The following is a 17081-nucleotide window of genomic DNA, read 5'->3' as shown; positions in this document are numbered from 1 at the left end:
AGGGGAATGTTTGAAATTTCCATCCCCATTTGCTAAAGGCAGGGTGACATTACCCAAACCTCAATGTGACACAGTGGCAAAACCAGCAGAATTACCTCTGAGATAAAACAGACCACACCACTTACCCCCAGGGGTTCGACAATCACTACAGTTGCCGAATGCATCTAAACAGTTGCTAGTCTCTTTTACCGTTTCAGTCTCCTCTCACCCCATCTGTCACTCTACTTTTCTTCGTCTGCTTAGGGGCCTACATCTCCATACCTGCCCCCCTGCCGGCTCTCTCACACACAAACACACATACCATCCTGAGTGTCAATTCCCTGCTCCCCCTCTCCATGATCCCCCTCCCTCCCTTCATCTCACTGACACTCAGCAGGGCTGCTCTGCATTTCTCTCTGCCTGCAGGCAAACATATGCTGCTCGCCCCTTAAGATTCCGGTGTGTTCAGGATAGAGGGATTGTTTAATGTTTATTAATCACCTGTATGTGGAGGGGAGAGAGAGTGCACGCAAATGAACACGAATCAAGTGTAAAAACACTTGTGTACAAAAGGAGTGTGGAAACAAGTACACAGCCAAAGATAGCATAAGTGCACATCTCTGATTGTGGAGTACTTCTTTACTACACCACTACTTTACTACTTCTTTACTCAGATCTAAAAAACTTCAGAGATGGTTTTTGTATGGCAAAGTGCAAGCAGTGGTTCAATCTACAAAATCAAATTTAATCTAAAGAAAATACATAATGCTGAACTCGTTAAAGGGATAGTTCAGACAAAAATGAAAATTCAATGACTCTCTTCTGTGGAACACAAAAGAAGTTAGGCAGAATCTTTCATTGCATCTTTTTTCCATGCAAAGAATGTGACTGAAAATAACATTCTATTTGGAACATCATGAATTTTCACTTTGGCTGTACTATCCCTTTAAGAATGAAAGAAACACGTAATAAGAGGGGCATATAACTAACATGGGGTCGATGTTTTATTGGAGCACAGAGGGTTAAATTTGCAGTACAAAAGAGTGTGGCTAGAGGGGAATAACAGTAGCTGCTCATTTGGGGCCCACGGGAAGCTTCTCCATGTCATGGATGCCATCCTTGTCGATCAAACGGACAGTGAATGAAGGCAGGTTCAGGATGAAACGTTTGCTGAGCTGTCGGAGAAATATATATAGAAACAGTTACTAAAGGTTACACACAAGACCATATATTATGTAACTATAAACATGTTTATAAAAAAAAAAAAGCAGCTCAAAAGATAGACCATTTACCCAACTAAAACTTCCTTTAAATCAATTTCATTTCACACTGCAGATGATAGTAGTCTTTTCAATTACAATCTGAACCACTTTTATATGTTAAAAATATTGCATATGTGGGGGCCTGCGTAGCTCAGCAAGTAAAGACGCTGACTACCACACCTGGAGTAGCAAGTTAGAATCCAGGATGTGCTGAGTGAATCCAGTCAGGCTTTCTTAACAACCAATTGACCCGGTTGCTAGGGTGGGTAGAGTCACGTTGGGTTAACCTCTTCATGGTCACTATAATGTGGTTCTAGCTCTCGGTGGGGCACATGGTCAGTTGTGCATGTATGCCATGTAGAGCGTGAAGCCTCCACATGCACTAGGTCTCCGTGTTAAAGTGCTCATCAAGCCATGTGATAAAATGCGCGGATTGACTGTCTCAGATGTGGAGGCAACTGAGATTAATTTTCCACCACTCTATCACTATAGAGTCACTATACCACCACGAGGACTTAGAGCGCATTGGGCATGCCAAATTGGGGGAAAAGGGGAGAAAATCCAAATATATATATATATATATATATATTGCATATGTATCAGTCAGGTCAGAATTCAATCAAACTCAATATGTGTCATAATTGCGTAGTTGATTTACCCTTGGTAACATAATGAAACGCATTATATTATTAGTCAAAAAGGTGCAAAATCTACATAAAAAGATAATATATTGATTAATTAACTCTCAACACTTGCTTTGAATATTGATGAGTGAAGTTAAAATCTTAATACTAATGATCCATAGATTTAAAACCAAGGCCTCATCCACACTAATAAATTTAGTTTAAAAAAAAAAAAAAAAACATGTTAATTTTACTATGTTTCCGACTTTCATCCACACTAGAACAGTATTTTCCTTCATCGGAAAATTAGCATTTAAAAAAACACTCTCCATTACCGCACAATTTTGAAAATGATTGTGTTAGGAAACTGAAAACAGTGAAAACAAATTAGTGTGGACGTGGCCTTGAAGTTCAAAACTATTTCAATGTTCATATAACAACAAAATGTGATATTATTTTGAGATGTCTTTACACAGCAGTGTTAAAGGTGCTGGAAGCAATTTGAGCCATTCAGGAATTTCCACAAGCTGAGCCATAGGATTAGCCACGCCCCCTCTTTCCACACTCAAAATATACCAAATCAGCTTTAAGACAGACACTGAGCAGAAGCAGTTGACAAAAACAACAGCAGCAAAATAGCGCCCTCAACTGACAACTGTTATGAGAACAATGGCAGAAAAATGGCATTAACGGATTAGTTCACCCAAAAATGAAAATCCTCTCATAATTTACTTACTTTTAAGCCTTGCCAGATGTGTATGACTTTCCTTCTTCAGCAGAACTGAAGTGAAGATTTCTATAAGCACATTTCAGCACTTTTTGTTCATACAATGCAAGTAAACAGGTGCCATTTGACTGCTGGCTATTTGACGGTCCAAAAGGCATATTTAGGCAGCATAAAAGTAATCCCCACAGTCGAACGATTATCATCTTCTGAAGCAAATCGATAGATTTGTGTTAAAAAATACATAGATAATTACAACTTTAAAATAATCACTTCATCCCAGCAATTGATGCATCAGTGGCTTAAGCACAATGGCGCGATCAAAACGGAAGCGTGCGCTTTGAATACAAGAGAGAAATGAACATCATGCAAGAGTTAGGTCATTTCAAACAGCAATCCAACACTGGCTGGAAGCAACAATTTAAAGTTGAAAACATTTTAATTATCCATTTTTTCATTATTTTTTTAGTCGTGTGGATACATTTTATGCTGCCTAAATGTGCCTTTTGGACTGTCAAATAGCCAGAAGTCTAATGGCACCTGTTTACTTGCATTGTATGGCTTAAAGGCAAGTTAATCATGAGAAGATTTAAATTTTTGGGTAAACTAACCTTTAAGACTCATTAATTCACTGCAACTACAATACTATGAAAACACGCAAAATAATTGGCAGGCAGAAAGCATCAGAGACCGCGGACACATTTTTGTTTACAGAGTTTAGTGCTGTCACAGAGACCATTGAGATATCTCACAACACTTATGTCATTAACATCTTTCAGGGGTTAGGAAATATTTTTTAACATACTTTTCCATGAAAAAGAAAATGCTCTTTGTAGCAGTTTTTTTGCTTATAATTCTGTGTAAATTTGCAATACCGCATAAAAGCCAGACTAAATTATGCCTGCTCTGACCCAGCTCATGCCTTAGTATCAAAGGTAGTTTTGATGCTGCTTTGGTTCTGTCTAAATAAAATGCAACATTAGAGCAGCCTTAAACTTAGTTGTTGTTGTCATGATGGAGCATAGTATAGTTTCTTATTTAAAAGTCCAAATGTATATTTTCACTCACTTGATTTTTCTATAGTCATCATTTTATATTTAAATCATGAATCTCATAACAATATTAATGCAATTGTAATTGCAGTATAAATACATTCATGACAACTCTATAACAAGACAAAGTTTCTTGGAATACATGCCACTTCAGATGCAGCTTCTGTGCTTCCTTTGCAGTGTAAAGCTGCCTTTTGATGATATAATTCATTTTGTCAAATGTTTAGACCAGTATCTGATATGGGTCAAATTTAAAAGGTTGTGTGCACAACTTAAAACATTAACAGAAAATCAGAATTGGGCATTTTTGCTTTAGGTGTGAATGATGTGGTACAGATGGTATTATGACCTGCTAACTAGAATGAGAGGAGTTATGAACTCAACTATGTGGAGGAATAGACCAGCACATATAGACTGCATCTTACCTCCTCTAAACATTTTTTCAGCAGATCCATGGCCTCTTCACGAGTCAGATCTGAAGTAAAAAACATAAAAAAACAGAAGAAGGTTTAGGGTTAAAAAAAATACATCTACAATAATTTGACCCTCTCAAGTGAGAGTGTAGATCCACCTGGTCTGTAGTATCGGTCCAGGATGGAGAGGGTGAGGAAGGCACCGTATCCATGTGCAGCAAAGGGGGCTTTGGCAAGTGCTGACAGGTAGTCCATGTAATACAGTCCTGGACCATCAGTCTCATCATATCCTGCCAGAAGCAGGTTCACATGGTATGGAGTCTGAAAAAGACAAAGAGCTTTGAGTTTTTCCACTGTATCAACAACTTGTTAACAAATTAATTCAATAAATCCAATATGTGAGGGATAAATGTACAGTCAGACTGTCATTTTCACAAAAATAAATCCCGAAATGAAGGGGATGCATCTTGGATCACCCTAAAGGGTTTTATTTAGCAATAATGGTCGACTGACGGTAATCCAGCTAATTCCACAGCTACTTAAAATAAATAAATAAATAAATGGACATGACTGATATGAATACTGATTCGAGCTGAAACTATTTTATTATGCGAGTAGAAAGTGACTGTGGAGTGATATGAGAAACCGGCACAGCCATGTATGAAATCATTTGCCTGAGACAACGGTCAATTACACATTTTATCGGCCATTGTATAAATGTATTTGGCCACATAATGTCGCAATTGACAAATCAGATTCAAGTATTCCAGAGGGTGGTGTAATAAAAATAAAAAAAAGGACAATTGTATTAAATGGAAAATAAACATATTGCATACCCAAACTCAACACACATTTACTCTAATTGTTGCAAATGTGATTACAGCGATTCAAAATTAAATCATATACTCAATCTGAAAACGCCATCAACCGTATCAAGTTATCACCGGATGTTGCAGTAGAAGGGTAAGATGGAGAGAGCAAGTAAGAGGAGAGAGAAAGAGAGAGAGGAGACCAAAGGGAGGGGTGTGAAACAGGCGAGAAAGGGGAGCGAATCGGAGCAAAGGGGAGGAAGGGGAGTGTGGAGTGGTCTGAAGGGGGTCGCTGGTGTCACCAGCAGTGTGACATCTGCAGGAAGACGGCACCCCTGCTGCCGCAAGCACCTACCCACCTCCTCTCTCCTCCCCTCCGTCTCCCGCCCTCACCCCGATGCCCTGGAGCAGTGCCAGCTCTCATTAAAACTTCTTTTAGTCCTTTCCTCCCTCTATCTCGCGCTCTATATCTCTACTTAAACTCTGTTCAGCTAAAACTACATTCCCTTTCCCACATGTACGCAGTCGGCACAGCTCTCAGAATCTGAGATTTCAATCCACCTCCACTGCAATCGGCAGCTTTTGTGTTATTGGGTAACTTCAAAGGTGAGGTGTGTCAAATTTTTGAAGTTAAAATACTTTTACCCCAGTTTGTGCAGTCCAATGAATCAACTTCTGGTTTAACCATTGGTGTAAGACTGTGAGGGGACTATTGGTTTGTTTAACCAATAGCAAATCGGAGAATGGTGTTTGAAAACAGTTACTGTTTTTGCCACTGGTTTTGGTCTAGTGGTGGAAAATTAAAGTTGACATGAAATCGTTCGCAAACGATTTGATGTATTTCGGATTGAAAGGATATTTGACCAAAAAAATCAAATGTAGGGTGCAAATTGATTTTATATATTGGTAATTGATTGCATTGTGAAAAGTGGCCTCAATTTGACAGGTGGTAAATTGGACAGGAGTTGAAAAAAAAATCATCCGAAAAGGAAAGTCGTTTCAGAGAATTTTTCTTGGAAAAGTGATTAAAGAAATAACTTTAAAGTAAAATCATTAGTAATGTGATTATTTTATAGATTAGGGGATTTCTTATTTTGATTAACTTACTAACACCGCTTGTTAGTGGCAAAATGTCTCATTTATGCATTTTTTTAAGTTCGCATTGTAACCAATCATAGAGAAGTTGACCTTTTTTTGTATAATTTATTCCACATTTGAATAACAGTTCTGTTTAACATGCAAGAGGGCTAATGTGATGACACTGTTTTGATTTATTAATATACAAACACATTCACTGAGCACTTTATTAGGAACACCTGTACACCTAATTATTCATGCGATTATCTAATCAGCCAATCATTTGGCAGCAGAGCACAGCATAAAATCACGCAGATACAATTGGGTTCAGCAGAATGGGGGAAACATTTTGTCTCAGTGATTTCGACTAAGGCATGAGTGTTGGTGCCAGACAGGCTGGTTTGAGTATTTCTGCAACTGCAGATCTCCTGGGATTTTCACATGCAACAGACTCTAGAGTTTACACTGATTAATGGCCAAAAAAAAAAAAAGTCAAGTGAGTTTCAGTTCTGCGGACAGAAATGCCTTGTTGATGAGAGAGGTCAACGGAGAACAGCTAGACTGGTTCAAGCTGACCAAAAGGCTACGGTAACTCGGATAACCACTCTGTATAATTGTAGAGAGCAGAATAGCATCTCAGAATGCACAACACGTCGGGCCTCGAGGGAGATGGGCTACAACAGCAGAAGATTACATCTACCCTCAGAACTTAGAGAAGTTCAGTCTTTTAGTGTGTTTAAACCATGTCTAAAAACTTATTTTTTCAAAGAGGCTTTTAATTTATACTATTGTATTTAATACTTTCACTTTATTTACTGTGTTTTATCATTAGTTGTTTTGAGGTGCATGTTTTATCCATTTGTATTAAGCTCTGTATTGTTATATTTGTATTTTCCTTTCTATGTAAAGCGTTTTGAGAGGCGCTATTAAAGTTTATTATTATTATTTAATGAATATGTCAATGTAAATTCTACTATTTGAAATCAATTGCAATTACAGTATCAATGAAAATAATCAACAATTTAGATTTGTCATAATCGTGCAACCCTAGATAGAATCAATTACAATAAGATCAAGAATAAATATTTGGAAAATAAATAGGGTCGATTTTGAATTTAATGCCAGGGTTTTTATTTAAGCGGAATAAAAATGAATCATTTGCACTAGGTCCAGTTTCTTCCTGTTCTATGGCTGAGACTAAAGCAACTCCACATCAAACACACCTGAGAGGATTTAATCTGATCCGGGATGTCCCCTTTTCTCCGCAGGTCTTTGGGGACACGTTTGAGTGAGTAAACACCCCCTAGAGAAGCTCACCTGTGCAATATGCTTCACTCCCAGCAGGGAGGGTTTACAGGAACAGGGGGCTCGTTGAAAGACAAGATTTGAGTTTGTATGAAATTCCCTGGAGTGTCATCTACCCTTATCTGTATAAACTCAACACCTGTTTCATGCATTCTCCACCTGCCTCATGAGCTACTGTTCAAACACAACAGCCTTTCCTCTTAACTTAGTCCCAGTGTTGAAAACGAAAAATCAGAGGGGCACCAAATAAAAGCTTTGTCTGATGGGCACCGAGACTGATAGAGTATTGTATCATTCATCCTGCCTTTGTCTTTTATCCTCTGTTCCTGTGTTCCCATCCCTTGCCCACTGCCACAGGACATGTTCTTCTCTTCGGAATCTCTGCCCAATCTGCCGTATTAATTGTTCATCTGTAGCGGAACAGGGGAATGCCTTGCAATATGGCATCAGTAATTATTTGTGCCAGTGTGCTGGGAGAGAATAGGCTGCCAATAATGTTTCTCACGTGCCAATAATGGCAAACTGTTGCTAGACTGTTTTGTGGATAGCTTCAAGTAAACTCAGATGCAGCAGTAATTTCAAAACAAAAGCAAAACGCATAAAACAACCACCGTAAATTTGGGGTTGGCTGTAAAGGGCACGTTAAGAACAGTAACTCCCATATGTTGGTCTCTATGTGGATTTAACCATGGACAATGAAGCTGGCTCAGGTTAATCAGAAAGTTTCTAGTAGCCTACCTCTTCTTTTTTTGCCCCTACCATTCTCTTTCTCAGTAAAGATCCATCTGAGGACAAATTCACACTCCAGGGGAGCCCAGAGGCCCAGTTGTTTTTTTAGAAACCTGGCACTTAAAGCGTGCATGACATCTCTCTCATTTAAACATCCCAAAGGGTTTAAGCACAAGAGTGAAATTGGGTCTATACATAAAATCCTCACTTAAATAATAAAATCGTAGCATTAGTTTGCACGATTACCAATCATTCTCCATTTAAATAAGATTTTAAGAATTTAAGAAAAAGAAAACACTTCTGTTGAATATTTATACACATCAGGGATCACAGCAGTATCCAAAAATCAATATGTGAATAAAAGGATATCTACTAGCAAAACATTCACCGCTTTAAGGCAAATTAGAGAAAAAAAAAAAATATTGAAATGGACTAATTTATTCTTGCTCTGTGGGCAAGCATGTTTTAAGTTAAGAAAGGAAAAGTAGGCTGAGGCGAACTAAAGCGTGCTGACTTATGAACTTGAAGCACTTCCTCTGCCCCAAGAGACATCCCCTTCCACCCTCACCCCCCTTTGGATTGTACTAATTGTTTTTTGTAATCATTTTCTCCACTCTGCTATTGTGACAGGAGGCAGTTACACTCTTCCTAACAAATTAACACACACTACTAGACAAAAAAAGCTTAGATGGCGACAAGCCCATTTTTACACAGATGGGTGCACTCTATGTTGCCCTGAGTTTAACACACACACACACATTTGGAGAAAGGTCGTCTGAAATAGGCAGGCTCACATTACAGAGTAGGCGCAGGTGTCGACGACCTCTGAGACTCTGATATCACCACTAGTCATTCAAAACATATTGGCATCTGTCTCCAAACACAATTTACACCAGTTACAGGGAGGGCACTTGTTCAGACACACTGTGCGGCACACAACCCTTTGCTGTCTACATAGTAGAGATGGATTAGAATTGTTAACTAATGGGTTAGTGAGGTAGACTTATGCATTTATCTAGGTTTAAAAAACTTCTTGGCAGCATGTTTTTAAGGTGATGAATTTAGAGATGTACCTCTGAGAGTTTCATCATGCTGTGCTTTAGAGTGCCAACAGTAGCTATTGTAATTGCCAGCATGTTAAAACCCTTTTCAAGAAGTACCATCTCTAAATTCATCTACTTAAAGCACTGTTTGGTGAATCAATTGCGTTCAACAATAAATCAATTTAAAACAATTACTGTTGGACTTCAATTCACCAGCTGTGAGTGAAATTTTTGTTATTGTACATAATCTACATGTGTGAGAAGAATTATAGTTAATGTACTATAAATGGTAAGTAATTTAGCCTCTTTATTTGTGGATCCAGCAGCAATTTGGTGATGATCCATGCATTTTCCAGCATGATGGAGCACCATGTCACAAGGCATGAAAATGACCTCACACACGGAAATTGCTGCAAAGAATATTGCACCTGAAAGAACCATTTACTGGATCATCAATAACTTCAAGGAGAGAGGTTCAACTGTAGTTAAGTAGGCTTCAGGACGTCCCAGAGTGTCCAGCAAGCACCAGGGCCATCTCCTCCTGAGGAGTCAGCAACGGAATAGTGTCACCACCAGTGCAGAGCTTGCTCAATATTGGCAGCAGGTTGGTGTGAGTGAATCTGCACACACAGTGAGGTGAAGACTTTTGGACAATGGCCTGGTGTCAAGAAGGGCAGCAAAGAAACCACTTCTCTCCAAGAAACACATCAAGGACAGACTGAAATTCTGCAGGAAGTACAAGGATTGGACAGCAGAAGACTGGTGCAAAGATATTTCCTCTAATGAAGCCCCCTTCCGACTGTTTGGGACATCTGGAAAATCTATAGAAAAATCTTCTTCTGGAGAAGAAAAGGTGAACGTTACCATGAGTCCTGCGTCGTGCCAACAGTGAAGCATCCTGAGACAATCCAAGTGTGGGGTTGCTTTTAATCCAAGGGAGTGAGCACTCTCACAATTCTGCCCAAAAACACTGCCATGAATAACGAATGGTATCAAAACGTCCTGCAAGAGCAACTTCTTCCAACGATCCAGGAGCAATTTGGTGACGATCCGTGCATTTTCCAGCATGATGGAGCACCATGTCACAAGGCAACATAATATATAACATAACAACATAATAAACATAACAGTGATAATGAAGTGGCTCGGAGATGATTACATTGGAAATTTTGGATCCGTCGCCAGGCAAATCCCTGGATCTTAATCCCATAGAAAACCTGTGGTCAAACCTCAAAAGGCGAGTGGACAAACAGAAGCCCACAAATCGTGATCAAATCAGAGCACTAATATGTCAAGAATGGATTGCCATCAGTCAGGATTTGGCCCAGAAGCTGATAACCAGTATGCCAGAGCAAATTGAAGAGGTTATGAAGAACAAGTGTCAACACTGTATATATTGACTCTTTGCATAAATTGAATGTTTTTGCCAATAAAAGCTTTTAAAACGTATGAAATGCTTATCATTGTTTTCCAGTATACCATAGAAACATGTGAAAAAATAATCTACAACCATGAAGCAGCAAACTTTGCGAAACACAAAATTGATGACACTGCCAATACTTTTGGCCACAGCAGCACATGTGTGGATCAGAACTTTGAAGCTCCAAAAAGGAGATAAATTCAATATAAAAGTAATCTATATGACTCCAGTGGTTAAATTCATGTCTTCTTAAAGAGATATGAGGATGAGAAAAAGATCAATATTTAAGTCCCTTTTTACCATCAATCTCTACCTTCACATTTTTCTTTGTTTTGGCAATTTGTATTCTTCGTGCATATCGCCATCTACTGGGCAGGGAGGACAATTTATAATAAAAACAACCTTTTTTTATTTTCCCCCATTTCTCCCAATTTGGAATTCTCAATTCCCACTACTTAGTAGGTCCTCGTGGTGGCGTGGTTACTCACCTTAATCCGGGTGGCAGAGGACAAATTTCAGTTGCCTCCACTACTGAGACCATCAATCCGTACATCTTATCACATGGCTTGCTGAGTATGACACAGTGGAGACTCCGCATGTAGAGGCTCATGCTACCCTCCACGATCCATGCGCAACATTGAGAGCGAGAACCACTAATCACGACCACAAGGAGGTTACCCCATGTGACTCTACCCTCCCTAGCATCCGGGCCAATTTGGTTGCTTAGGAGACCTGGCTGGAGTCACTCAGCACACCCATAAAAAAACAGACTTAAATATTGATCTGTTTCACACCCACACTTATCATATTGCTTCTGAAGACATATATTAAACCACTGAAGTCTTATGGATTACTTTCATACTGCCTTTGTGCTTTTTAGAGCATCAAAATGTTGGTACCTATTCACTTGCTTTGTATGGACCTACAGAGCTGATTTTTTATTTTTTTTTCAAAATATCTTCATTCATTTCATATGACGCAGAAGAACGTCATACACATCTGGGAAGGGTGAGTAAATGATGAGAGAATTTAAATGTTTTGGGTTAACTATCACTTTAAGACAGCCTAGTCATTCAGGCTGTAATTTACTATTTTCCATGACAATACTACATATTTTGTGTCATATCAAACATTTATGGCTAAGGATCAACTAGCAAAAAAAATCTAATTGAAAAATGAATATTGGATTTTATTTGTGGCATTGTTTCATCTGTAGAATGATGGAGTATGAAAATTTAAAAAATGAAGCTAGCAAAATTTGAATAAGAGGTTCTGTACTCACTCGACTCCTCAGATAGTCTGCAAGGTTTTTCCTTGTGAAGTTTGCAGCAGCTGCTGGGCTGAGCTCATATCCTGATGAAGGAAAGTTTAAGGTTAAATCAGAATAAATCCATAAAACAGAAGAACTGCTGGAGCAAGTGGAAAGATCTATGCTATAATATTATAGAATAAAAAATTTAAAAAGTACACAAAGACTATACATTTCTTCAGTGTAATGAGAACTGTTTTATCAAATGCACAAGACATTTGCTACACTGAGTTGATTATGATTAATAATGCGACAACGTGTGTGGACATACCGACACATGAAATAGCTTTTCATTATCGGTGTCGCAAACAGCATAAACCGATCGAAATGGGTAGATTTCTGCCCATTACCCCGATTTCACCGCAGTTCTGACTGGCTTATCCAATGAATCCAAATTAATGTATGCATGCCTCTTCATGGTAACATGGATTTCTTCCTTTGTCGTGTTTTTAAATAGGGCTGAAACAATTAGTCTACGTTAATTCTCGCTGTTGAATAGTCGTTTGATCTCATTTAACGTAACGTGAGATCACATTAAACTCATATGATGGCGCATGAGAGCAGCACTGCAGTTCGCACCTGACTGAGTAGAGGAAGAATTACACAGCGTACAGTCCAGATGCACTCTAAACTTTCACAGCTTCAGGTGATGTAGATTGCAAAGTATGAGGAAATTATAGTGCAAAAATATAAAAAAAATATAAAAAAAAAAAAAAAGTTAATTCAGGAGCACTCTCGTTGTGGAATAAGCAGCTTTATTAAAGTTCAAATAATACGGAAGCAGATCATGTAAATAACTACAAACTACTAAACAGGCACTTCTCTGTGTGGTCAGCGCCTCTTCTATGAGTTGCGTGATGTGTCCTGATCTAAGAGAGATCGGAGAGATTGAAACTGCACCTGGCTGAGGCACACACTGTCATGGGGACGCTCATCCTAAGAGCGTGCACACTTAATGCAGCTAGATTAAACGTGATGGCTCACAACTTAGTGAATCATAATGTGTCACTACGCATTTCTTTTCGTAAAGAAAATTGACAATACACAGCTTTATAAATAAGATAGAGTTTGTTTTTTGTGAGTTAAAGATGGATTGAAGTGAACAAAAAGGTGAGAGAGGTTGTCTTCGACCCATTATACACTGCAACAAAATAAGTTTGATTTGTTTTTGTTTTGGCTTGTTTTCCAATATAAATATCTAAAACTCATTTAAAACTATGTACATTTTCTTTAGCAGCTATACCGCAGACGAAACAATTGTTATCCGAAAATGTTGAATATAATATAAAAAATACAAATATTTTAAAATATCTAAATTATTTTTAAAAAGATTCATTCAACTGAGAAGCAGCAAATAAGATCTCATAAGACTTGCATTTAGAGAATAGATCTTGAATACAAGTATATTTTGTCTTTACAGCACTCGCAGAAGTATGATCAAGTGAAAAAATACACTTATATTTAAGATACATTCTCTTAAAGTCTAAATATCTTATACATTGCTTCTCAAGTAAATGTATTTTGTATTTTAGACCATTTGAAATGGAAAACAAGACAAACACTTGATGACAATAGGATTTTTGCAGCAAATTTCTTTACTGAATTAAACTTAGTAAAAAGTATGTTTTTCTTATAATTAGGTGAATGCCATTTAGAGGTATATTTAAAAGATGACTTTGTCCTCTTTATTGTTAGTAAACACATTTAATACAACATTTTAAGTCAGGGCACAAGCTGAATAATCGGTTAAGAGCTAATTATTAATCATTGCAATAATCGACGTATGGTCAAATATTCGTTCTAATATTCGTTAGATTAATCGATTTTCAAAATAATAATTAGTAATTGCAGCCCTATTTTTAAAATTAGCTCATTTTGGGAGTTATGAGCGTATTGGAGTGAATGTAAATGGGCTCACTGAAATAAACAGAACTTCACAGGTAAATGATGTAAAGAAAAAATAAATAAAAAAAAGATTACAGCATACTTTCCACTACAATTAATAAATAACAGTTATACTTGAGCAGGAATGAGAAAAAGTAATGCTTACCATTTCTCATTTTGTAAAGCTGGACATTTTTCTGAATGTATTCTGCAAACTGTACCGTATCACCGGCTTCACCCACACACAGGAGCAAGATCTTTTCACTGAGCTTGAACATCTTGTCATAATCTGCCAAATACACATAGGTCACCTTAACATCCTCATTTGTTTACTAGATGATCAGTTTCTGCAAATACTCTACAGCAATTTCATTTTCAAGGTATTAGTGGTCTTGTTTAAAGATATTAGTTTTCCCAGAGGTGCTTAGTAGGATTATTTGCATAATTATGTGAACAAACTCTTTAGTTCTTTTGCAATTTTCTATACATTATTCAGCAAGTTGTCAACTTAAAAACATCAACATATTGACATGGAAAATGAGTGGTAGAGACTTGGCAACTTGGGCTGGACTGAAGTGTAATTGATGTAAAGTTAAGTTTAAATGTGGTAACATCACCATATGGATACACATTAATGTTTCCTTATGGTAAATCCTTTACATTTTTTTATTATTCTATGTAAATTTAATGTCAGGGAGGATTGACGCGCTCATACTTTCAATTTCAAAACAGAATCGCTAACTCATCCACTTATAACTGACACTCGAGAACAAAGACAGAAAACAACTAACATTTTGCTCCCAATTAAGGTTAAAATATAGTCTAAATAAACTTAAGCAGGCTAGGAAACCCTTGTTAAACCTTGTGCATCAGTAAAGAATAAATTACTCAGAGGTTCTTAGAGGACAAAAATGTCCATGTAAAACAACTGCCATAGTATTATACATTCATATTATTTTCCACTTTCCCTGACTTTATAACCAACATCAGTCCTGACCATAACTCCCAAACATTTATTCATTTTCAGGATTTTAACACTTTAAATGTTTGTTTACATAATGCCACTGTTGTGTTTCTGCACACAATGACATCCATACTAACACACCTAAACAATTTTAGCTTCATAATTTATTCAATTGGCCTGCAGTGCTCTATAATACAGCAAACAGAAAATAGGAAAAAAGCATGCATTTGCTCCATAGACTACATATGTGAAAAATGGCGTCATCTAGAAGCTAGGGCTCTGGAATGAAAGCATAAAATCATGAATTCTATTATATTATGCTTTAATGGCACTGATATCAAATATTGCAGTTTTAATGGTTTTCAATGGGGGCATTTTTGTCCTTAAAGACCTGAGTGTAACTATTTTGTGTACACAGTGTATTATTAATATTATTATTACAGCCAAAATGATCGAAAAGACAAAAATGATCCGAATGTAGCACAAGGGTTAAAATAAAATACTATGTAAATCAATTCAAGGCACAAAACGTGTTAGCAGAGTGCTAAGATAACTCGGCTAAAACTTATTCACAGTTCCTAACTATTTTTAAATGGAAAGACATTTAAGTGAAAATATTAAATAAATGTATAAACAGTAAATGCTGTTAATACTTCAAATCTGTAGCATTTGTATCGACTTATTTAAGTCGTTACCTGTCTGTCAGACGGGTTAGCCCGCTGCTAATATGCTGATACACATATGACAAACTCACCTTGTTTCATCTTGATTATACTGCTGGCGGCTACATTATCTGCTGCAACCAGAACAAAGTCTGGTCCTTGAATCCCGATCAAGTATTCCATGCTGTGATTTGAGTTTAAAATAAACCTTTAAATACACTCTGTTTAGTAAATCGTGTTGCAAAGCAGCTCAATCAGATATTACACAGCAAAAGCTGAATGGAGGTCAACATCGGCGCTTTGTTTAGACGTCATCAGAAAAGCGGCGATATGTCGCTCCACTCTTACGTGCTCCAAATCTGATTATGGACACGGCAAACTGGTCCTGAATGTGGCTCTAGTCTAAAAAAAGTGAGTTTCTAATACTATTGTATATATTTCGAAAACGTAACAGGGTTCCACTGGCACGGACAAGGAATAGGCTACCTGGGAATTTTACGTCTGTGATTTCCAAATCTTGAAAATTAATTACATCTTAAAAGGTCATTGATATTTCTATAGTGAATTGAAATTCAAAGCTCTAAAATAAAGAATTGGCTAGAAATTGATCTTTCACAGTGCAATCTCAATTCAAAAAATATATTATAAGAAAATCCTTATTCCGTAATTATTGATAATTCACTTTGAAGTCCTGGAAATTTAATTGGCATAAGTGTGGGAACCTATATCTTCTTTTTCATTAATTTGTTAGAGTAGATAGCTACCACAGTGGCAAGAAAAATGTGAACTCTTTGGAATTTGCTGGTTTCCTGCATTAATTGGTCATGATCTCAACTTCATCAAACTCACTAGTCTAGACAGACTCAATGTGCTTAGGCTAACAACACACAAATACATAATTTAATGTCTTTAAAGAACACAATCCTTTCCCCTCTAATCCAATACACTTTTTGTCCAATTGTGCAAATATCTCCTCACAGTCTGCTAGCTGTCTGTTCTGTAGGTGGGATGAAACAAATCTAGTATTTGTACACAGCCCTGGTACTATAAAAGGGACAAAACAAAGTGGATCAGATGATCCACAAACACAAATCTAGTCAATCAGCAACAGGGGGTGGTTCTTTTGGTCAGCAAACCAAACTGTTACTGTTGTTCCCGACAGCAGAGTTTCCATATGAGCAATGAATGGAGGGTGTGTTTGTTTTGGCAGTTGAGTTCGAATATCAGCAGTGTTTCTCAGGAATCACTGAGTGCACCTGTAAACATTCACAGTGCAGTGGAAAAAGTAGGTGAACCCTTGGATTTAATAACTGGTCGATCCTCCTTTGGCAGCAATGGATCCTTTACACAGACCTGTTATGATCAGTGGCGGCTGGTGATAATTATTTGGGGGGGGGGGGGCTTTTTTGTGGCCGAAAATAAATACAAAGGCAGTACCAAAAAGCATGTTGACCACTTGAACATAAATTTTGCTCTCCTTTCTTTCTGGCCAGCAAATTTCTCAATGACTCTCTGATTAAAGTCAGTCATCTCAATAACAAGTCTCTTTTCCATGGAGAGCAATGCCAGTGCATTCTGCCTCTCCTGGGTCATGGTGTTTCTGAGAAACGTTTTTATTCTTATCAAGGTTGAGAAGCACCTCTCAGCTTCAGCCGTGGTCATGGGTGTGGTAATGAGAACTTTTAGGAGAGTCACAGTTTAGGAAAAGATTTCTTCGAGATTATTCTCCGTAAACTTTGATTTGATTTGATTTGATTTGAAACAGCTGGAATAGGTCCACAGCACCACGGCAGGCTTTGAATTCTTCCTTGCTGTAGATGAGACTG

General features: G+C 37.6%; 1 protein-coding gene across 2 annotated transcripts; it reads right to left on the bottom strand.

Annotated features, from left to right (window-relative positions):
* Positions 1-113: 113 nt before the first annotated feature.
* Positions 114-15564, bottom strand: psmb2 (proteasome 20S subunit beta 2). 2 transcript variants are annotated; one of them, XM_052093403.1, is made up of 6 exons: positions 15348-15563; positions 13796-13918; positions 11719-11789; positions 4212-4374; positions 4066-4115; positions 114-1154 (listed from the first exon to the last, which is right to left on the bottom strand). In XM_052093403.1, the coding sequence occupies exons 1-6, from the start codon at positions 15436-15438 to the stop codon at positions 1053-1055; spliced, it is 600 nt and encodes a 199-aa protein (XP_051949363.1). In that variant the 5' UTR covers positions 15439-15563; the 3' UTR covers positions 114-1052. The 2 variants fall into 2 exon arrangements, with proteins under 2 accessions (XP_051949363.1, XP_051949364.1); XM_052093404.1 differs by lacking the exon at positions 114-1154 and adding an exon at positions 2616-2660 and having other exon boundaries at positions 15348-15564.
* Positions 15565-17081: the final 1517 nt, after the last annotated feature.

Source organism: Xyrauchen texanus, chromosome 26, assembly GCF_025860055.1.
Source record: "Xyrauchen texanus isolate HMW12.3.18 chromosome 26, RBS_HiC_50CHRs, whole genome shotgun sequence".
Classification (NCBI taxonomy): Eukaryota; Metazoa; Chordata; class Actinopteri; order Cypriniformes; family Catostomidae; genus Xyrauchen; species Xyrauchen texanus.
Note: the sequence above shows the minus strand (reverse complement) of the source record. Positions and strands in the feature narration are given on the sequence as shown.

Bases quoted from the DNA above. Each gene is read 5' to 3' on its own strand.
- psmb2 (XM_052093403.1), bottom strand. From the start codon at position 15,438: ATGGAATACTTGATCGGGATTCAAGGACCAGACTTTGTTCTGGTTGCA. The intron at 11,790-13,795 runs GTAAGCATTACT...TTCCTTCATCAG, and splicing joins GCTTTACAAAATGAGAAATG to GATATGAGCTCAGCCCAGCA. The intron at 1,155-4,065 runs GTAAGATGCAGT...TTTCTCCGACAG, and splicing joins TGAAAAAATGTTTAGAGGAG to CTCAGCAAACGTTTCATCCT.